The sequence below is a fragment of the Pimephales promelas genome, chromosome 2 (assembly GCF_988280905.1).
Source record: "Pimephales promelas chromosome 2, fPimPro1.hap1.1, whole genome shotgun sequence".
In the NCBI taxonomy this organism is placed as follows: Eukaryota; Metazoa; Chordata; class Actinopteri; order Cypriniformes; family Leuciscidae; genus Pimephales; species Pimephales promelas.
Window position 1 is genome coordinate 15,295,199 of NC_142770.1, and position 24,404 is coordinate 15,319,602.

A 24,404-nucleotide genomic window follows, 5' to 3' on the forward strand; every position below is an offset into this window, starting at 1 on the left:
TACCATGGTAAAGCCAAAGGGGGCTAGTGTGGCATTAGTTGTAGAATAATCAAAGGAAGATATTTTGAAGAAGATTGGAACCAAACGGTTGTTTGGCACCATTGACTTCCATTGTAGAAAACAAAACACTATGGAGGTCAATGGTGCCAAAGCTCAAATCGTTCTTCAAAATATCTTCCTTTGTGTTCAGCAGAAGAAAGAAACTCATAAGCCGCGTTTCTACCGCAACTACCAGGAACTATTTGTCCCAGGAACTTTTTTCATAGGAACTTTTTTTGCCCCAGACCGCTTGCTTACTGCGTTTACACCGCGGGAAGATTATGTAGTGACATTGAACTGTGTGCGACTGCTCTTTCTAGCCTGCACGTTTGTTTTGAGTTTTGTATGGAGGAGATTCAAGCTTTGCTGCTTTTGTGTGCGATTGGTTTACTAACGAGGTAATTAACAAAACGGCAGAAAAAAGACAAGCACCCAAAGCGTATTCAGAAACCTCGTAATGCTAGATATAAAAGTAGACGTTTGTTATCAGCGGACATTGACCGTGAGATAGATGGGACGAACGCGTGCCATCGGGCAGAAAGAATAGCGTGATGAGAACCAATCAGCATTGTTCCGCGCACAAGTCCCACCCCGAAAGTTCCTGAACTCTGAAAAAGTACCATCTCGCCAGCAGGGACTTTCTGGGGTGGAAATTTTTACCCGGAACTTCATTTAGACCCTGGTTCCTGTTGTGTAAACACACCGAGTACCACCCCAAAGTTCCTAGTTTCTGGGGAAAGTTCCTGCGGTGGAAACGCGGCTTTTGTATGCTATTGGTTTACAACTTTAATTGGTAATTTAGTTTAGGTAATTAACAAAACGGAAGAAAAGAGACGAGCACCCAAAGCGTATTCAGAAAGCTTGTAATGCTAGAAATAAAAGTAGACGTTTGTTATCAGCGGACATTGGCCGTGAGATGGATGGGACGAACGCGCGCCATCAGGCAGAAAGTGGTAAGAACCAATCAGCATGTTCAGCGCACAAGTCCCACCCTGATTTTTACACAGAACTTCATTTAGACCCTGGTTCCTGCAGTGTGAACACACTGAGTACCACCCCAAAGTTCTTAGTTCCTGGGGAAAGTTCCTGCAGTGGAAACGGTGAGACGAGAGTTCAAGAGATTTCCACGACGCATATGCACGAGAAATTTCAAATTTAGCTCTACCAGCTCTCAAATTTAATAAAAAATTTCTTCAGTTGTGTTCCGCAGATGAACGAAAGTCTTACAGGGTTGGTACAGCATGGGGGTGAGTAATGACTTAATTTTCATTTTTGGGTTAACTATCCCTTTAAATGGAGTTTGTTATGGGCTGACGTATCTTGAAAATTATATTTTCAGGAGAGCTGCAGTATGATTTATGTCCTCTAGAGGGAGACGTTGAAACGGTGAGGATCTTCTCTTAGGGCTTTGTGAGGATCTCACTCGATGGAAAGTTCTGTCTGTGAATCATCAGTTTATTGTCTGCAATAGAGACACGAGTCTTTAATATTCAAAACACCGTTTCTGCTCTAAAATATAGACGCTCTAATATGTCGCTGTTCGATGCATTAAAATAGCAAGTCAGCTGGGGGTCGTCAACAATTGTGATTTCCGTCATGTGTGGGGTGAAGGGGAGGGAGGAGTCAGCTCAGAGTGGATGGGAGGGACGGGGGTCATTGCTGAAATGTCTCTAGTAATTGGTCATTCATTATGAGTGACAACGAAACTGCCTTGAAGCTTAGAACGGTAGTTCAGCTGTAACTTTCATTAGCCTGTTCCTTGTCCCACACAGGCTTATTGGGATTGTTTATCCATCATTCGGAGCGCATTATTTTTGCGCACCATATTACGGAAAAGATGGACGTGAACCCCAAAATCTACGGCTTTTTGACTTGTATACTCCAGACACTTTTGCTGTCATCGGCCACCCTGGAACCGTTTGACCTGCTTTATGATAACGGATTGGAGGCTTTTCGTAAAGGGGACTATGGCAATGTGGTGCGGTACATGGAGAGCGCGCTGAGCAGTTTCTCTGAAGTGCGCCAGACCAAAATCAGATGCAGACTCAAATGCAGAGACCAGCATCGCTTTGACAGCCTTCTGACTGACAAGTTTTTCGAAGCGATTCTTCATAGGGCGCACTGTCTAAACGAATGCTTTGAGGAAAGACTTGGAGCTCAGTCCATGCATAAAGTTAGTGAGGATGTCTTGCAGGATTTCAGTAGAAGAATTCCCTATAACTACCTGCAGCTTGCGTACAGAAAGGTGGGTACAAGTTTTACAGATGCGACACACCACGGCTTGTTTAACAGTGATGTGCGTAGGCAACATCAGGAACGTTTGAATGAAACGCTTCTGAGCATCATTCGAACGCTCGAGGGGAACATTGTTGGGCATTTAAAGTCGGACGAACTTTCGAATGTTAAATCAAGAATTTCCTTCAATTAAATTTGAGCTGAGCATATTTAAGCGTCATCAGTGTTTGAAGTTTCGAATCAAACTTTTTGAGCTACTGATCTATTCTAACCAGTTGTCTGTAAACAGATCACACGTTTTTAATACACCGCCTTAGTTTTCTATTGGTGAAGTTTTAAATGCACACGTAGCCTATTTTGTACTAATACAAAAGTTTAATTTCTAGTACGACATGTTTGTTACGCAATCCTGAAAGCCACCTACAGGGATGAGATGGGAAGTGGGAACACGCTAGAAAACTTGTCTATAAGTTTGTTCTGGAAGCTTCTTAAACTAACGGAGGTGCTATTTTACAGATATTTTGCTGTAAATGTGGTATTTATATTTCCAAAATTTCTTCCATGTGGTATTTCCTAAAAAAAAAAATTGACATGGCATTTGTGTTTTTTTGTTTGTTTGTTTTTTCTGAAAAACTGTCAACGTGACCATACTGCAAGTCCAGAGCTTTGATACTTTCATTTATTAAAGGGTTAGTTTACCCAAAAAATGAATTATAAATTATCCCATAATGTGCTCGCCCTCAAATCGATACAGGTGTACTATATGAGTTTCTTCTAACTCATATAGTACACCTATATGAGTTAGTGGCAGAGCTTCGCCTTCTGAGAATATAGTTCCCAATATTTATCCGGTTAAAAGATGGCTGTCTCACATGACCGTTTTTCATACACTCTGTGACTATACAAATCACAACATGTAAATAGGAAAATGTTTGCGTTATTTTGTCTCTTATTGGGATTAGTATGCTAGCTGTATCCGTTTACATCCAGTCTTTGTGCTAAGCTAGGCTAGCAGTGGGTGCGTCAGAGTTACAGCACGCACGGAGATGTAAAAGGTATGCATGGACTTTTCTAACTCTGGGGGATATGGTGAATATGGCTTTAGGGTGAGTAAATTATGGGATCATTTTCATTTTGGGGTGAACTAACCCTTTAAATATAAAGAAGAAGAAAAGGTTCACAATAAAGAAAGGAATACACAGAAGACCCCAGACAGATGGGAACAGAGCGTGACAATCTGAAAGCAGCGGACTATTCTAGCCAAACCAGACACGTGCCTTTGCCCAGGGAGAGAAAGTGATAAAAAAAGAAAAGCGCTAGTCTAGAACTCAGTAGATGAAGTCGACACAGTTCAACGATGACCAGGGCGAGAGATCAGACACATTCCTGTCAGCACTACAGGTCGTTGAATGTCATAAAGACATGTCTATGTGTGTATATATGCTGTGATGTTTGTGAAACATTCCACCGCTCTTTGAAATTTTAACCACACAGCCCTCTTTTCCATCATAATCCTGGCATAAAGAGGCATTAAGAGCTTTTCGGCCTGGAAGCAGGGGCCACAGACGCCAACTGTTACTTCATTGACAAGCTTGTGTGTTTGTTTTCCTGGGTCAATCAGTATTTATCTAGGCAAATATTTTTCTTAAAGTGTGTTTGCCGTTCTGAAAGGAAAGGCACCAGCTTGTTTTGGGTTATGAATGGAGGAGTTTTGTGCCAGCAGTGACCCTTGTTGCTCTGTCATTGGTTAGTTAGTTTTGAATCAACAAGTCCCATCAGAAAAGGATCAAAGCTCAGCGAGAATGTCATGTGTAAAGCGAAATAAAAAGATAAATCACAAAATAAAAACAGATCACACACAGTCTGTAGTTCGACTCAGGCACAAATGACTCTTCTGAGTCAGTCGAATTGTTTAAAATGACTCACTAACTTTTATCAGTACACCAGTTCCCCCTTTATAATTAAAAGGACATTCTATTTTGTTCTTTTTTTGTTTGTCTCCCAAAGTATGTCCTATTTTGATACTCACAAGTTTACTGTCCTATGGTGACCTCAATGTTATTGTCTTTCAATCTTTTCAGAAACTCTCAAAGCCCAACCCATATCTATTGTGGTCCCCCCAATGTTAGGACAGATAACATCATGGAGACGCCTTGTGAATTGCTCTTTGGCAGTATTGTCTTTCTACCATTTTCTTTGTAATCAACCCAGCACAATCCAATATAACATAATTGAACCCATTGTATGTTCCAATAGATAAGCGATGTGACTACCCAAGCGCTTCATTCTAGCTAAGGAAGTGCTTGTGTTCTAAGCAAACGGTGCACCTGCGTTTTCTGGAAAGAGTGTGTGTGAGTGTGTCAGGTTTCCAGCCACTCAGTGGGGTTCGGTTTGTGCCCATCAACATGCTCAGCCAGACAGCATGGCACTTCCTCTGCCAAACATTTTCTGGATGACCGACCCTTAAGCGGATAACAGCACAGCAGGAATGTGTGGGCATGTTGCCTTATTTCTTTGCACAATAAATGGCCCTGCCTGGGATTACTAAGAAGAAAACATGACCACTGAATTACGTGTGCTTCCAAGAGACTGCAAATTCAACAAAAGCGAGCTGCCTTATCGAGCCAGATGTGTATCATTCTCATGGGGGGTTGTATTTTCCAGATCACTGGTCCAAGGTTTTCCGCTTGATGGAGAGTGGAGATGAACAACAGATCGCAGATATGCAAGTCCGTTCTCGTTAAATCATGATTTACGTCGCATATTTGACTTTTTTTTAGTCCCTTATCGGTGGATCTTCTTTGATTTAGTCGCACATAAAACTGTGTCGGATATAATGCGTCTCCATAAAGATAGGAAGCCCGTGTTGCTCTGGTTTTAGGAGTCCTGCGGGGTCACAGGAAAGACCTAGAGCTGTTGGGCAAAGCCGATGAATGAAAGGACTCTTGGGGGAATTTTGGCAAAGCCTGAGAGTGTGTGGAAAGTGGGATGCGGCGGCCAAAGCAACATCTGTTTGCTCTGACAAATGGCTGTCTGCCGTCTGGAACAGTGTTCCTCTGTCACTCTTGGCTTCTCTTGCACTTATTTTGAATGAAATTATGGTTTCCATCTATATGAGTCTATGAAGAACAGTGTTTAACATTATAAATATTTAGCTAGTATGTTTTAGACTTTCACAAAACTTGAAAAAAAATCATAGTTTAAGAAGGGATTTCATTATTGGTCAAAGTAAATGTATTCATTGAAGTAAACATAACGTTTGTAGCTTGATCTCTGCCTACATAACAATAGCTCTGCGTGTGTTGCACGTGTGTCATTGAAGAGGAAATTGTTTCTATTTTGGACAGCTGAGACATTGGGAGTCCCCTCTAAAATTTTGTGTAGTTTATATACCATAAAGTGTATAATGTCTGGCAGATGGAGCAAATTAAAAGAATAGTTCACCCAAACGTTGTTCACGCTGCTCTTTTCCATAAAACATATTTAGACCAGGGGCTTGTGAAAAAAAAGTGCGCTTAATTCTTTTGAATGTGCACTTGTGTACTTAAGATTCTTACAGATAATATAATATTGATGGAATAAAGGCCTCTTAAGTATACTGTTATACTGTAATACTGTTTCTTATCTTAACACACCTAAATATAGTTTTAAAAAAGTGCACCTTTTAATTGAAAGTTTTACTTTAAAGAACATTTTAAATCCCAATGTTTGAAGTGCACTTATCTTGATGTGTTGACGTTATAAATTTAAATGCATGCGTCTTACTTGATTTAGAGGACATTTGAAGTTAATGGATTAAAGTATATCATTTTTGTAATAAGTATTATTTTTAAAAGTAAATTCTAAAGTGTGATTCTTTTCACAAGGCTTTAAAACAGACAGAAAAGGTAACATACAACCATCTTAATATAGATAAATGTATTATATAACATGTCTTCTGTAGCCATACATGTCATTGATGTTTTATTTTCTTTATATGCCAAAAATATGCAGAAGTGGAATTGAGATTTGGTGTGCTATTGCTTGGCCCTTTAGAAGACTTGGAATATAACGCAAATGTTGTGTAAACTTTTTCTTGTACTTTGTCATTTTTGAAGCTTGATTACTGATGTTTCCATTATATGCAAAGGAGCTGCGCGAACATGCAGAAACACATCTCTTGTGTTCCACTGATGAAAGAAAACTTATGTATAATCTACTACTTCTTTCTTAAAGGGTTCGTTCAAACAGAAATAAAAATTCTGTCATTAATTTCTCACCCTCGTGCCTTTCCAAATTCGTTAGACTTTTGTTTATCTTCAGAACACAAATTAAGATAGGCCTATTTTTGCGGAAATCTGAGAGATTTCTTTCCTTCCATTGGCAGCTACACAACTACAACTTTGATGATTCAAAAAGTTCAAGAGATTGTGAAACTAACCCATAACATTTTCTGAAGAGACACAATCGCTTTATATGGTTAACAGATTGAATTTAAGCTTTTATTCACATATAAACATTGATCAGCAAACATAAACAGGAGTTCAACCAAACCTGCTTGCGCGAGAACAAACCTCATTGGTTCTTGCAGAAGCTTAAACGTGCTCGCCAGCTTGCCCCTACTACAGTAATAAGTCAACCAACTGATCTTGTTGTATAATAGCTTTGGATTGGTCATATAGGTGAATTCGGGGAATGATGTGTAAATTTGGAGGTGATCAACTCAAGAGTGGTCGTGTCTCGAATGGGAATGGAATATAGCAAGAGTTCAAATGTTAATTTCCTTAGAGTAGCCCTCTCTTCCAGTTCTTCCAGTTTCTCCATTCTTACAACATTAGGGTGAGTAAATGATGACATCAATTTTGAATGAACTATCCCTTTAAGAGAATCTCACCATCTACAAAACCTCTTTATTGCCTCTTTCATAAATGGCGAGCTGGTTGGCTTTAACTTCCACGACTCTGCACTGACCTAGAACACACACCACTACATCCTCCTCATCTGTTTGTAATAGGACGCCTCCACAGTAAGTTATTGCTCACATTGGCGTCAACAAGTACCTGGGAGGAATGCTAGTGTGCTGTTGTAAGGGGATAAAGAGGACTGTTGGAAAGAAGGATGCATGTCAGGAGCACAATTGAATCTGGAAAAACAATCAGTCATGTTGTTTTTGGACACAAACATAATCCTATTCAAGTCATCTCCCAGTTTTATTGGCAGATGAGACCATTTTTCTATGCTCATTTTATTGGCATTCAAATATGTCATATGCTTATTTGCTGCATTATTTCACTAGGAACCAGTTTTGAAGTTTGTTTTCTTCTATTGGTTTAAATGTACATGTACAACCGACAGATCTTCCGAGATCTTTAGACGGCTCTATGGGGAGGCCTGATTTCAGTCTCAACTCTCAGATCTCTACTGAAGGTCAGTTGTATGGTGAGGGGATAAAGTACACTACTCCATTGTTGGCTGACGGAGACACTGGAGAAATTATTGGCGCTCTAATCACTTTCACTCACTCGTGTATTTAATCGTGTGGGATTTGCCTAAAAGCGAAGGGATCTCAGGTTTGCTACATAAATAAACCTCCCTAGCCTCTCCAGTGTTGGACTATTTCGGAGTACTTTACTGGAAAGTTTGTCGTCCCACACCACTGAGTGATGTTTCGTTATCTCTGCATCTCTAATTAGTAGTGCGATTTAAAAGTAAGTCTGCGAGTGCGAGTCTTTGTGTAGTGTAAGCAAATGTAGAAATCATCAGGGGTTTGGTATCATTCAACAAATGAAAGTGCAGTCCTACAATTGTGGTAGACCAACTTTAAACACAGACAGTGTGTAGTCTCAGCATGTCTGCTGAGATGATGATGTCGGCTAATAGTTGGGATGATGTGGCTCAAACTCAGGATGTGACTCATGTGTATAATTGCTGGAAGCCACATTCTGGCCTGCTGGTTCAGTAGTCGAAGAAACAGGGCTCCCATTCATAGACACTGTGACGTCGACATCTAAACTGTGGAAACTGAAGAAAGTGTGATTCTTGAACTCTGTATGCTCAGGTCCTGTTCCATATTACTGTATTTACTGCCCTAAAGACTTGGATTCTCATGTCATTTATTTTCCAGGCCTTAATGAATGTGGAAAAAGTAACTTTGGTATTTCTTGTTAATTTTCTTGTATGTTCTTTAATCATTGTTTTCCTCAACTCTTGACGTGAAGGGAAACTGAAATTTCCAAGAATTTCCACCAATCAGTTCCAAGCTCTGAGATCATTCCTCTTCTCCACAATTCTCAAATCACTTTAGTAAATTGTAGAGAGGGAGTTTCCTACAGTTATTGGCTTTTGAAGTCACTTGTTCAAGCCAGCCCGTTCTCATCCCAAGGCGTCATCTAAAAGACGCCTTGGGAAGCATTTTGACCATGCTTCAATATCCGACGCGTTAGGCACCCTTTAGCGTCAGTTAGATGACGCCCTAGGATTGCATCTTACCCTAACCCTACCCCAGACCTAAACCTACCCATGTCATCTAACTGACGCTAAAGGTAAAGCATCAGTTAGATGACGCCCTAGGATCACGTCATGTAACTGACGCTAAAGGGTGTCTAAAGCGTCGGATGTTGAAGCATGGTCAAAATTGTCAGTTAGATGATGCCCTGGGATGAGAATGCGTTGTTCAAGCTCGTTGTTCAAGTGTATACAATAAACTAGTGACTTCAAGTGTATTGCAAAGTGTATGCAATAGACCCATGAAAAGTTTTGTTTGTTTTTTACACACAAAATTGGTATTTAATTCCCTTGGCTACTCTTGAATGGTCTACAATGTTAAACTTCCACACATAGAAACTCTATAGAGTATTTTTTGTCAAGGCAAGGAATTGAGATGCAGGTTTAACCTGCAGCTTTTGTTCTATTCGAAGTATATTTGATCTGTACGGTCATAGCAGTAGAAAACCAATGACAGCCAAGGACCTCTTTACATGCAAGTACATTACTGTAAACACAATCTTTGCTTGTTTGGACAAAATTAAATTAAATCAAAATTAATCTACAAATGGAGTTGCAGATGCTGCAATGGTTAAATCTGTACATGTTTTTTTTTATATATATTAACCATTCCCTCACTTCCCTAACCGATTTGTTTCTATTTAAGCATTAATATTTAGCCTGCGTTTTCTCATCTTTCAAGTGGATTATACATACTACTACAAAGGCTACTCGTTCGACTGTACACATACATATAAAAGAAGAAAAAAGAGGTATAATTTAGACTTAACCCTAATTTTTTTAAGAAGCAGGATACATTTAAATCATATTAGTCTTTGTGCTTTCAATGTAATTATTAGTAATATTACTGTAAGTACATTTGGACATATGTTTCAGACAGCTGCAGCTAGCGTGAGGATAGGGTTTATTTTGACTCAAAACCAACCAATAATTAATAATAATTGAATAACTCTTTATAGAGTCTTTCCACTAATTTAAAGTTTTAAGAACCCGTGGCTATAAATTTGGCTTGATACCTATTAATATTTGGTCTAGATCCTTCCAAAGATAACCTTACAAACAGTTACTAGGCCAACGGTGATACAAATACAGATCTTAATGAGTGGTTGGGGCTCTGCATGGTGGCTCTGGGCATATCTTCATGAAGAAGGAATTTTTATAGGCAGCAATAATGAAATTTATTCCGTTCTGTGGGCATTTAGAGCAGATGTCAGGCTGATAGTGATCCTTGGTGGTTCACGGGTTACATGTGCCTCAAGTGCGTCCACTGATTGAGTTGTTTGGCATGTGGAATCGATTAAAAAGCTAGAGCGTGATTTATGAAATTACTACTAGATTAAGGTTAGGAAGTCTCATCTATCTTCAATCTCTAAATAGTCAAGTCTCCTGGTCTGCTCAGTATATATTTACACCGTTTAAAAGTTTCATATAAATAGTATGTTTGATGTTATAGATTTATGTGATGTGTCATTCCCATTGTTGGGAACCTGTTTGTAGTGAGGTCCCGTTAGTTCAAACACGCATATGAAGTGCTTTGTCAAATGCTTTTTGCAATACAGCAAAAAAACAGAAGGTATTTCTTTCATATTTCTGACCTTAACTGAAATTGTCTGGATGCTATCATGGGAAACCTCAGAGTTGACATGATCTACCTTTATCCCAGGTTGCCGGTGGAAAGATATTATAAAAGTCTTTGTGATCTCATTGATGCTGCAGGCAGTACTTTTTTTCTTAAGAAGACTATTTCTGCGAATATCCCTACTAACAGAGCCACAGAGGGTTACACATCAAGTTAAGTGTTTATTCTCACACCATGTTGGCATAAAAGAAGTTCTGGAAACCTTTATTCCGTCTCCTGAGTGTGTTTTCAATCATTGTACTGTCAGTTGTGAACACACACCAGAATCTAAGAGTCCTTTACCTTGAGTTCACCGAGGCTCTCATGGCATCAAACTTCTGAAGTCTCAATGAGATTTGACATGTTTGAGAAAGCCGTAATACCCTCCTGCAAAGCCCTGCAGATTGTGGACTGGCTAAAGTTTCAGTCTTTGTTCGATCATAAAAATATGTTTTGCGATCAACTATATTCGTGTCCAAATTAAATTTTAGAGCTACGGGGAAGAAGATTTTCAATATTTTTTTTTTTAGTAAACTTTTCTACTTTTAAGCCTCACCCAAGAACTGTCAAGGCAGAACATGGAAATTAGCTTTGAAAACAATTACCACTGCCCCTGGGTATTGCACAGAAGCCAGATATTATGTCACCCTGTAACCATGGCTTACTTTTTACTTACTGTTTGACTTGACTTGACTTACTTTGCCAGTGAACGCATTTAAAGTCAAGAATTCAGCTGTACTGTAATTAAGAACGCCCTACTGCAATTGCCCTAGTGGGAACATCAGCCATTACCTCACTAATCCTTTTGTGGCATGTTTCTTGAACTTTTACTATGTGTCCTATCTAGTTTCCTCTCAAGTCCAAAACCACAAGCCAATTATCTCATTCCTAAAGCTACCTGTCACTATTTCCCTATATTCCCAGAGCTCCATTCAGCCATTCGGATGGTCGTTAACTTTTCCCTTTTGTCAGCATTAAACATGGGAACCGCAATCTGAATTGCACCTGGAATGTCAATTTACGTAAATTCCCATAATCGATAATTGTTTCACAGTATACACATGATGCTTTTGCACCACAATTTGGTTTGTAACTTCGCGAAACATCAGCCCAGCAAACAAATTTAGGTTCTGGGAACATTCTGGGAACGTTAGTTTTTGGTTCCCAGAATGTTCCTAGAACTTTCCCTTTAAGGTTAAGGGAACGCTCCCGGAACATTCTCCTTACTTTATAAAAATGGAACCTAAAAATAACCTACATGGAATGTTCCTATAACATTCTTGTTTGGTTCCCAAAAAATAACCTCATGGGACCATTCGGGAACGTTAGGGGAAGGTTCTGTGTTTGCTGGGAGGAAACTATAGTAGATTGCATCTATATTTAGAGCAGCTGGTCTCAAATAAGTCCTACAAGCAAAGTCCTACAGACTTCCTGAATCTGATCACGTCGCAATCATGACGCAGTGTTATCCAACATCATTTAAAAGTTTAACCAATGGAAACAGGATCTCGGGGTTGGTTGGCATAGTTGGTCAGGACGATGTGTCTACCAGGGTGTCCAAACTCGGTCCTGGAGCACCACTTTCATGCGGATTTTAGAATTCATCTTGCCCCAACATTCCTAACTACCATATATAAAAAAGTCTATATTCCTGAAGACCTTCTTACCTATAATCGTAACTGGGATTTGATGGCATCTAAATCTCTTGGGACATGTGTGGCAAGGGGTGAGGCAACGTTTCCCTGGACAAAGGTACAGTTGAGTGGTTTATTTGATCTGTATTTCTAGGCCAGGTCCTTTGAGCTTGATGAGGATACTTTGAAATGACGTGGATTTTCTTCTCCCCACATCAAACACATAGACCAACAATTTAGACGCTACATCAACGTTTATGAGGTTGATCTAACAGTCCAGAAATAACTGTAATGTAACCCTCCTTTAACCACACCATCATTCAAGTTTAACCATTTCAACTCATTTTACCAATCATTCTAGCCTCCTACTGCTGCAGCCACAATGTAGCTTGTGGCTGTGGTTCGATATTTGAATCTAAGGAGGCACTTCAATGCTGAGGTTATAATAGCATCACACGAATTATGCCAATTTGACATTTCATTTGGCTTTGTGTCCTACTGGGCGTGCTTGCCTTGGTGCCAAGGAGCAGAACTGGGTGCGTATACTACTTCCACTCTGTGGACTGCAAATGCAGTCTATTATTTTACTTATTTTAGGAATACAGACATTTTCTATTTCAATACCCGCTAATAGATTCCAAGTTTAAAGATGGTTATCATTGTAAAGGGATAACTCTAGACGAACTCTGAGGCTAAATCATGCCCAAAGTCACGTTTATGTAGTTCCTGTACGGTCCACTAATGGAAATGCTCCAGTGAGTCTCAGCACCTTTAAGAAACACGGTATATTACTCCCATCCGAGACGTCTATATTGAATCATGATGTTGCATTGCATGTTTGTCTGCTTTATATTAGTATCTACAGAGCGGCTACATGATTTACAGCAAGACCCTAGAATTAGCATGGAATGAAGCCAAGGGTTTTTTAAAATTTATTACTGCTGCATTTGAGGATGGAACATGCTTACTTATCACTGCACCTGTGTGAAAAGCCCAGGCTGTACTTAAGTCTTTCCTGTAGAACAGGCCAGAAAGGAAATAGCCCTGAACCGCCAGCACATTTTCGTCTGGATCGTACCTTGCTGTCAGATTTGGGTGGTGGATGATGTAAACGCATGCTAGTCTGTTTCTGGAACCACAAGCATGTGCTCTCTCAGTTCATACATTGTTTGCCAACAGACTTGCGCATGACCAATGTTTGATCACGAGTCTCTGAGAAATTGCTGAGAGCATGCATTGTGTTTCCAGTTAAAGTCCGTGAAGCTGGAAAGCATTTGCTTTGAGTCCACTGTCACACTCACTTAAATGTAGACTGAACGCAGGTCTGGTAGAGTCGTTACAGACGAACGCAGTTCATGGGAGACCTGTTTTTGGGTGCAGAGTTTTAGAGGCACTTGAGAGAGATAAGACTTCTCCCCAGACTGTTTTAAACACATGGTTGTGGTCACTGTTCATTTGCAATGTTTTCTTGACACACTCTTAAATGTTTCTAGAACAAACAATGGTATTGTTAGCATTTTCTTGACATCTTTTTTTTTTGTGGGGTTCACCTGTCATGGTCCCTGTTGAAAACAAGAAAATAAACAAGCCTATGGAGGTTTGCTGGTCTTAGCTTTTTAAGCTGGTTTAAGCTGGTTTGAGCATGGAAACAAGGTTTAGACTCTTTTTTGTCCATCCGTTCTGGTCTAAGGTTACGTTTACACGATAGCAATGTACTAAAAACAGAAAAAAAAAAAAATTCCCGTTTTTCGCATATGTTGTCAAAACAATCCCTGTTCATACGGATCTGCAAACAGGCCTGCCCAATTGTCCTATCGACAGTTTCCGATAAACTTCCGGTGAAGGATTACTGCGTCGACTGTCTTTTAAGCATGGCAAATTAATTTATTTGACCTCTTTGTTTCATCTGACTCCAACAATGAAAAAGGTTTTATTGATGTTTGTTTGATTATTCTATTTAACCCTTTATTGAAATTACCCCTGTTAATCCGGATTCCCATAACACTTCGAGTCTTGCACCGAACTCGTCAGTCTCGGTCATTAGAATGCAGGATACATGCATACCCTTTACCATAGAGATTGGCATGGATTTATTTCAGTTAGTCTAATAGCTGGTTTGATTTGCATTGAGTGATGATCTTATGGATAGTACCCCATGTCAATATCTAGGTAATTATCAACTTTACGTAAGTTGTACTTCAAGACCCTTGACACGGCACAGCGTGGATGAACACAATGTTTGAGGATAGTGTGAGGCTGTCAGTCACTGTGCTGGTGTAGATCACAGATTATTATTTTTGAAAGTATGAAAATTTTACACACTTTTAAGTTATCATATCATGCAAAACCATGCAAATTATACTTTGTTCTCAAATTGTTAATGTTGTCGTCAGCATTTTGTGACGACATGCAATGTCCTTCCGATATGTACTGTATCCTTGTTTTTGCATGGATCCGGTTGCAGTCTCTTTTTACCTGTAGTCACTCCGAAGTACGAACAAAGTCTTTTGCATTTTACAATGGGTGAATCTCAAGTTGTCACCGGTGATTGTCATTTAAACCTTTCTGGATCCACCATCGAATTGATACGTTTAATTATATCAAGTGCCGTGAGAAAAGGCTATAAATCTCCACCCTGCAACATCCTCGCACGCAATATAGCTTATAATACTAGCCGAGGCTCCTTCTTCATGTGTGTATGTGAGGTAATGACCCAAAGACGTGCTCGAATCTCCTTGGGAAATCCACCAGTACCACTGGAATTAAAAACATTATTACAAGGCAAGCTTACTGCTTTGAATCGAGCTAAGGCAAGCCAAGCAGATAGTTTTGAACACTGGCTGGTTATGTATTTTCTCAAATATGTATTTTGGATAGATTTTAACCCTAAAATAAAAAAAAAGCTACAGACTGCAGCTTTAAGTACAGCTGCTGACCAAGACAAAACATCCCCCAATGTGGGGAATGAACTTTCTCGGAATTTGCATTAACTAGAGTTATAGACACAGGGAGTTTACACCTTGTCGAGGAACAGGAGATAGTTTGGATGAAGGACACTGGGAAAAAGTACACACCAAGTAAGCAAAGTATCTCTAAACCCTTATTACCATTTGGTTTATCGACATCAACACTTTTGTATACTTACAGTATACTTACTTCTTACTGAATGAAACTTACTAATCAGGCAGCCAATTAGGTTTTAGAACAGAACTTTCTTCTCCATTTTTGGATAATTTTAGCAAAAACTGTTTTTTGTTTTTTTTTTTTTTTTTCTGTTGCCTTTTAAGTGTTGTCATTTCCTTCAGGATATCCAAATTTGGTTTATTTGACCATTCTGTTTCAGTATGAGGAGATTGCAGAATAGAAAAAAAAAAAAAAAAAAATATGCCAAGCAAATATGCCAAGTCGTGACTTTCCTCAGGGCTTGTTGAAAGCCCTCTTTCATCAGCATTTGCCACTGGTAAAACCACAAGCTCTTAAAAGAAATTATAAATAGACTCTGGCATCACTTGTCAATGGTTTCACTTGGACAGAAATGTGTTTAGGCTTTTATTAGAACTGTTTTGCATTTTATAGTTTAAGTCAAGTGGAAAATCTCCAGCTCTGAACACCTTTTATAAATATGTGAAAACCATCAGGGGCGTAAGCCAACACCTCAAGATTGTTTTCTTCAAACCTGCTCAGCACCTCATTTTTAAACCAGAGCTATTTACAGTTTGAGGACTGTAGTTTACTGACTTGGAATAAACCCACTTCTAATGTCTGTGTTTTAATAATCAAGGGCTTTGTACACTTGAATAGTGTTTATCCACTATAATTAAAGTTTTCCGAATGGAACAGATGTGTTGCGGCATTTTTGCTGGAGTTTATTTCAACATGAACAAAAGGAACTCTGCTTTACATTTAACAGCTGCGTAATTGTAAACCCTCAACTCACAAATGCCATGCCATTTTAGCTGTGTAGCTAAGGAATGCCGTGGGATGTTTATTTGTCCATGCAGAGTCGTGCTGTGAGACATTTAAACCCTTCCCCCCTCTTGGAAGCATCCAACTCTATAGTGCTGAGATAATGAAGTTGATCCTTATGTATAAATATGTATACTCAAGAAGATTAGTCTTTGCTAAACAAATCTGCCAGTTAAACTGAAACGGTGAGATCTTGTTTCAGAGTCTGGGTAAACAAGGAGATGACATTTTCGTCTTTCGAGCTATTTTGGTTTACTAGACTTTGGGGAGATGCACAGCAAGAAGCTTTGTATAACTAATATATCTTCCTGAACCAGGGATCTGCATCTGAAATTATTTTGAGCATTCTCTGTCGCTTCATGAAAAATATATTAAAATGTTTAAAAGTGTAAGTACCTCTGGCATTTTCTGATTAAGAATAATGTCTGTTTTTATTATCAAATGGATATCAGCCTCAATCTACTTAAGCGTCTGTTAAAAATGATATGCTTTGCATCATCATGCAACCAAGACTGAGTCAGGTTAACAATGTTTTATTTGGCAAAGTTTTCTTTGAGAGGAAAAACATCGCCTCTTTCAAGATGAGGTCAAATGTATCTTTAAATTGAGTCCTTATGACTTTCAGCTGACTCATTAAAATCAGTTATATTTATATACTCAACATAAAGTTTCATCCACTAGAGCAGATGATGCTTTAATGAAGGAACAGGTTTACTTTTAATAAACAACAGAATGAAAACCAAATGCACTATTGTATGGCTTATAAAAAACAGGCATTTTATGTGTACGAACGTTTAAATTACGTCCTTAAACCAAATAATGAAAAAAGTGGAGATCTTCTTATGGGATGCACAAGATCACTGCATTTCCTTGAATCATTATTAACACATGGATGCGATCAGGGTGGTATTGCTACAGCAACGAATAGTCTTGTGTAATGTGGGTGGTACAAAGTTACATTAGTACAAAAACACACTTCATAATTTGTTAACTTGTCAAACAAAGCCAAATAAAATAACTGCCATCATATTTTGTACATTAAGCATTAGCTGAGAATATATCCCTTACATGGCTTCGTTATTCTCTGGATTCTGGCTTCAGCTTTATGTCCATATTGAGATACAGTCAGTTAATAGGTCGGTTTTGGTGGATGACAAGAAAATGTGTTAATTTTAAAGTTCTGAATAGTGAAAATTATGTTTGCATAAGAGCTCTGTGCATACATTAGCATTAGCATATTTATTTAGCATGACAAGTAATGACTTAGGACATACAGTATTGTATAATCCAGTGTATTTAAACAGAAATAATATGTATTTACTTAATTTATCTTTTTTTCAGCTTGAATTTGTATTACACAGACTCAAACTCAATGTTAATACATCTAACCTATCCACAAACAAACCTAGCACATTGCTACTAGATTGACTTTGGATAAGTCCTGAATTGTAAGTTAAAGTAATAGAACTACTGGATGGTTACAGAAAATACTGGCTGCAATTGTAAAATGAAAGGTTAGTTGTTCTTTAACATCAGTGAGAGTAATAGCTGTAATGTTATTTGGATGAAAGGATCTGCTAAATGTCTACTTGAATTGGAAGTTACTATTTTGGAGATAAGCCGTTGGGATCCCTTGTTTCTACAGTCCGGTTGGTCCGTGTAATTGTCTTTCTGCTTGTTTTTACAAGAGGAGCGTGTCAGGCATGAGTAACCCTTTGCAACCATCCCAGATCAAACGTCCTTGGATTCTTGACTACTCCCGGCAGTGAGGTCATCACCCAGCGGGTCTAGGACCCCTGAACTATTGACAGTGTAATCAGAGATGACCTGTTATGTTTCCACCTCCCCCGTCCAGCCTCCATTATCATGTCCTTCGCCCCTCATAAAAATATGACAAGCCAAACTTAACTTGTGCCCTTTGATCCGACTCATTTCTGGCAGGGTAGAGGTCATCGGAGTAGTTGAGTTTTTGTTATTTCTGCTCATTTTTCAATTTCCCTCAAAGCTGATTCTGTTGCCTTAGTTGGAAAACACGAAATATCTCCTTTGGTTCTTGTGGATTTTGCTCCTGCTTTCACTGAATAAGTACACGCACTGTGGTTAAACGTTTCCATTTTTATATGCGTTCAAACATCTATGAAAAGATATAATGGAATAGGCCAGAGAAGGGTTTTTGTTTCTGTTCACAATTGCCATACGACTCCAGTGGGTTAATAAATGCCTTCTGAAGCAAAGAAATGGGTTTTTGTAAGAAAAATATCCATATTTAAAACTTTATAAACCGTAATCACTGGCTTCCGGTAATGGCCGTACACGTGTTCACGCGAGAGTCGAGTTACAGCGTAAGACTGACCTCTGACCCGACGTTTGACGTTCATGTGGTTTAGATTTTTTCTTTGAAACTTCTTCACTTATCCTTTGCTCTTCCATGTTAGTCAATTCTCACCTAAACTTACACTATGCTCAAGTCCTACGTTGGATCAGTGATCACCCTTTGTCGTTGGCCTTTTTGTTGAGGCACAGAGCTTGTTTTTTGGTAGTACTACACTAACACTACCTGTTCTTTACATCAGGTATTTTTCTTGCAATATTCAGTGTTTGGCTCCTAGTTGTAGCTCTAATTTATGTCCTGTGGAAATGCCTCTTCAGCCAAAGTGTTACTAAATTAACCACTCACCATCAGTCATAAATCAGTGTGTTTGCCGAGTGGTTGTGAAAGCAGGCTGGAAATATGGCTACATTGAACCTTTGACATTCAAGATGTAAATATTGATCAGTAATGCTCTAACAACCACCCAGAACACAGAAGTCACTGCATAATGTGCTAACAACCACTCTATTAAAATCTAGTTGTTGGGGTCTGTTTTTACTGGAATTTTATTGAATGTTATGTTCACAACTTTATGTGATTCATTGATTTGTTTGATCTTCTTCTTGGTTAGAAACTTTATACAGTAACTAGAACTCAAGAAACAGATGTTCTTTCCAACAATAAATCCCTCCCTAAAATAATGTTTTAAAACAAATTAATAATAACAGTCATCCTGTTTAATGAAAAAGTCATCCCATCTCAGAAAGGGGTTACCTCCCCTAGAAAGCTATTTATTCCCATTTGTCGGAGTACAGTGGGTGTTTTCTTCAGCGGGGGGGCGGGATGGAGATGCTTTTGGCGGCTCCTGGGGTGAAGGGGCCTTCCACTTGGCTCATTCATTGCAGGGGTCTGCCAGCAGTATTAGTAGCCAGGCTACTGTCAAAAGATAACAGGCCCCTGGACCTCCTCCGCTACTCCCCCTGGGTTAAATAACCTGCCTCATGCTGTGATCTGAAACGAAGACCCATGCTTGGCACACTATGGATGCATTTGGAGTTGGCCTGTGCTAACATAGCCATAAACCAACAAACGAATAGGTTTGCCAAACCTCGTAACATATTTTTTTTTTAAACCTCATATTTTAGCCTGTTAATTGTGTAATAGTTTTGTAGATGACTTTGTTTCAGTTGTTTCATTAGTAATGATCTATTAAAGCAGCTCAAAACAAACATTAACAGGCCTTAAAGGGATAGTCAACCTAAAAAATGAAAATCTTGTTGTTTCAAACCTGTATGAGTTTCTTTGTTCTGTTGGACACAAAAGAAGATATTTTGAAGAATGCCGGCAATCAAACAGTTGACGGCAGTCATTGACTTCCATAGCATGGAAATTCTAATATGGAAGTCAATGGCTGTCGTCAACTGTTCGATTGCCAGGATTCTTCAAGTTAGGGATAGGGTTAATTCTTCTTTTAGTTCAACAGAAGAAATAAATATATACAGGTTTGGAACAACATAAGGGTATAAGTAAATAATGACAGAATTTGTATTTTTGGGTGAACCATCTCTTCAAGGCCTGTTAATGTTTGTTAATTCAAGTTGAGCTGCTTTAGTAGATCATTAGATAGATCATTAGACACAAGCATAGAGTATGCGGTATCATGTTAATGATTTAAAAAGCAAAGCCACTGCCGGTTGGTTTTAGAAGACAAGAGGTTGTAACGTTAAATCAGAGCGCAAAGGCATTGTAATTTCTGCATCTATTATTAAAGTATTTATTAGTGATACACTGGAAATGTAATTAGTAGGAATGTGAATATTTGGTTTGTATGGTGAATTTTCTGGTTGTGCCCCTAAAATTTTCAGTTGGGGGCCACTGTGCTTCTAGTGAAAAAAGCTAGTCTGATTTGGTTATCTTAATTGGCCTTATGTATATCTAATTTTAAAAATCATTCACAGTGCTTCATGGGATTGAAGTTCTTTCCCTTATTAAAGCTGTTATGTACACAGACTTGAACATTTTGTCTGGTTTGAAAATGTGAAATTCGTAATGTGATTCACCTGCGATTGAATGGAAAAAATCCAAAAGTGGGCGGGCACTAATGCACTCAATTAAACATCAAATATTTTTTAATTGGCTGTTAAGTTGTCACGTTGCACAGCAGTTTCGTGTTCAGTGTGGACCTGCAAATCGTTTATCCCTGGAAACTTGCCCGTGGGAAGTTGAATCCAGGCTTAACTGTACAGACATCAATGAGACTTTTTTGGCTTTTCTGTCTGATGGGATGTTTAAGTTGCTTTTTGGAACATCTTCAAAGCAAACAAATAAGAATAATAATGACAACTGCCAAACCTTTGTATGGTTTTCTCCTGTTGAATGACGAAACTGAAGAAAAATATCCCATAGACTTAGAAAAACCTGAGCCATACCTGGGGTTTACTTTGAGTTTGCATTAAAAAACTTGTCAACAACACCTTGGACAAATCATTCATCACTTGGCACCCAGAACCTCAGGGTTCCCAGAATTCTTTGGGGCCTCTATAAGGGTTGTTCAGGATCATTCACACCTGACAGGGTCAATACAGTAGTCTTTGATCAGTTTTCTTGCACTCTGTACAGAGCTAAAGATGTAGATGGGCATCAGCAACATGACAAAATACAGCGCGCAGACCTCCAGGGAGGAAAATCGAGGGCACCAGCAGCTTTCGTTGGAGAATGAAAGGCAGCTTTGTGAAGTCACAGCCTTATTTATAAAGCTCTGTTTTGTGCGTGAATAAAGTCCAGGCCTGCATTTAGATTGAACTCTTTAGCACAGCTTCCCCATCTCGCTCTGGTTCCAATCCATTTGTTTAAATGACACACTGATATGCCTCAATGGAACAAGGGCCGTAAAAGGCTCTTTGACCTCTAGGGGAACTCATTCGTAAAGGAAACAAAGTGCTTTGTGATGTATATTGAATAAAGTTGAACCAGATTCAGCTTGTAAAAAACGCACCTGACGGAGGGTGAGTGCAAGTTCGCATCAGGCTCGTATTTGAACTAGAGATTAATTGGTTGTTTTTTGATCAAATGTTCCCTGCTCTCTGCAGTGAGGAGTCTGGTCATTAGGAGGTCAGCGTGAGTCCGGGCGCGCTGATCCGAGGGGGCTGCCCTCTCTCAGGCCTAGGGCTCCACAGGAATGTGAAAGATGTGGAGGGAGTTCTGACTCACCCCTTCGCTTCGGGCCAAAAGATCCTACGGAGTGACATGAAAAATGAAGTGCTGGAACTAAAGATGTTGTTGAGGACTATTAACTGTGTGCATTTATCAAATTGTTGGTAGATTTGTATAATCGAGTGAAACCTGGAGGAAGTTTCAAGAGAATTTTAACACAAAACTTGTCTCCCCTAATGCAACGGGACATTTTAGGAAAGCTGCCTACCATGATTTATAGAACTATTACTATTTTATGGGCTTTTTAAGCCTTTAATGGATTTTGTAGAAGTGAGAAAGTGAAAGGAAATGGTGGGATGGGTTTGGGAAAGGTGAGCTTGGATACAAATGGGATAAAAAATTCCCTCAATAAGCCGAGAAACTGCGATGAGATGAATGGAAATGCTAATGGCTAGCTTGTAGCAGCAATAACTTGAAGTAAGCATTTTCTGTATGACGGTATCTCGTGTCATTCTGGAGGAATTCTGGCCCGCTATTCTTCAGGACAGCTTTATTTCATTGAGGTTTCAGTTAGGGATGTTAACTGATGACCGGTTGACCATATCAACGTTAACTTTTCAAAGTTGTTGGTAGTCTGAAAAAAAAAAAACATTTGGCACGAGGTCACAGCGTTTGGGTTTGCGCGCGCACAAGATTTGTGAAAAGTAAAGGCTTCAGGCTAAAACACTCGAGGTTATAGCCAGGGCAGACGACAGGATGAAGCGTGCAAAGAAAATAGTGTGTGGGACCATTTCACCTAAAAGAATGACATAGATGTAAGTTGCTGGGCTTAGATTTGGAAATACATTACATCTACATTTTAGTGGTAACAGATAAGGTGATGATGATCATCATCTTTCTTTATTATTGTTAGCACTAACATGAACGTTACCTCAATCTGTTCGGAGCTGTCATTTTCTTAAATGAGCCACGGCAATGTTTCAAATGAGCTTCTCACGCTAGACTAACACCTTTATTTTCAATGGGGTCACCTTGTACCCAAACCATATTGAAACTAAAAAGGAGCCATTTGTTCTCCGATTACATACAAGCTCCTTGGCGCCGCGTTTGCGGGATGTTTCGCGCTGTATAGAGATTTTAAAAAAGTGACATGAGTGGAAGGGCGCCGGGCAGTGTGTGTGTGAGAGTGGGAGGCAGAGCAGCAGAGAGATGCGAGTGAGTTGTGAAATTGCAGGCGCGGCTCAAAATGGCCGTTGTTTCAAATAGCGTGGCATATTTTAAACCAATCGATTAACCGGTTTCAACCGGCTAGTGAGGCTCGGTGGTCGGGCAAGAACATTTTTAAGTTTTCGCCATTCCTAGATTCAGTCAGGTTGAGGTCTGGACTTTGACTGGGCCAGTGCAACACACAGTGTAAAAGTATTGTTCATTGTTAGGTCATGATACCAAATACATAAACTAATGTATACATCTCAAGGAGTATGGGATGTTATTGTCTGAAGGTTTTTTTTCAGACACAAAAGTATTGTTTACCAAAGAAAAAGGCTCACTGGTCAGTCCTGACCTTTAATCTAACTTCTTTTAATACACCCTCTAATTATGTACAAACAAATCAACTACAGACAAACACTTTATCTAAGTTCATACACTCCCTCACTCACAGACTTCCATTGAGTGGTAGCATACAGTAGCTGGATTATTGTAGGCCTATTTTTACTCTTTGCTTTTTCCAGCTATGCCATGTCTTGTGTTCGCTCTAATGAAAGAGGCTGTCTGTTCAATCCTGCTTTGAAGACATTCCTCAGACATTACCTTATTAAACCAAGATGTGTATGGAGTGGGTGTGGCCCGAGGCACAGAGAAAAGGGCTAGTGTGTGTCAGCACTAACGGAGGTGTGAGGAGGCCACGCCCCAGACGTACAGTATGACATCATCCGCAGGATTCCCACAAGTCTGGGCTGTTTTCTGCAACACGTGTCCTACGTGCCCTACAGTTGTTTGACTTTGAGGTTTTAGCTGCGGAAAGACGGGGATAAATAATAAATGGGTGGAGAAAGTGGATTTTTCCCCGTGGAAGAAAATCTATTAGTGAATGTTTTGAGAAAAAATTACAGTTTATTTTAGTGGAACAGAAATTACATTTTGGTTTGAAAGTTTTAGGTACCCTTTTATTTTAAAGGTGATGGCTGTAGATGCAAGAAAGGAAAGACCAGTCACATTTACTAGTAAATTAATGCACAAAGGAATAACAATCAATATTTACTATGCAAATTTAACAATGAAATCACTGCCGTGAATGTTTTCTAAATAAAATGGAGTGCATTGCACTGTAAAACATGACCAATAAGTTATAATAAAGATATATTTTAACATTACTTTAACTTGTTTGTAATAAGTTTAGTAATTTTCAACTTATTTTATAAGTTATACAAGATTCAACTCATTTTTTCAAGTCAGTTTAATGGCATTTTAGTTGAAATGACTTCAACATCCAAGTTGATTTTACTTAAAAAATTAAGGCAGCGACTTTTTTCTTAAAATGGAAATTTGAATTTGAAAATACAAGAAATTCTTCTGTTTATATTTCTGAAAATAATATAATTTTAAAACTGACTACTTTGTAAATACAAAACTCCCGCTATTCCTTGTTATTATTGCTAGTTTAAGTTTTATAAACTGTAAAACATATTTGTGATTGAATTACGGTTTAATGTGAATTCAGAAAAACACAAACAACTCAATCAACCCCTCTTGTAAACACATTGGATTTAATATAGGGATTTTGGTGGATTTGAACAGATTCTTGTGGTTTCTCTATTGCTTCGTGTTGAGTGAAAACAGGCCAATAACAGGTTTCAGCTTGAAGCCAATATCACTGTTCAGAATATTCTGCTTGAACATGTTAAATATTAGCTTATCCTTTAATTAAACTGTTTTAATTTGCTACTTGACAGACAGAATTGAG

At 38.9% G+C, this 24,404-nt stretch overlaps 1 protein-coding gene across 1 annotated transcript in view; it reads left to right on the plus strand.

Moving 5' to 3' along the window:
* Positions 1 to 1,713: 1,713 nt before the first annotated feature.
* p3h2 (prolyl 3-hydroxylase 2) overlaps positions 1,714 to 24,404 on the plus strand; it is a 40,246-nt gene continuing 17,555 nt past the window's right edge. Inside the window, exon 1 of the mRNA XM_039668734.2 lies at positions 1,714 to 2,284. Within this exon, the coding sequence (XP_039524668.2) occupies positions 1,877 to 2,284 (408 nt within the window). The 5' untranslated portion in view covers positions 1,714 to 1,876. The remainder of the gene's footprint in view (positions 2,285 to 24,404) is intronic.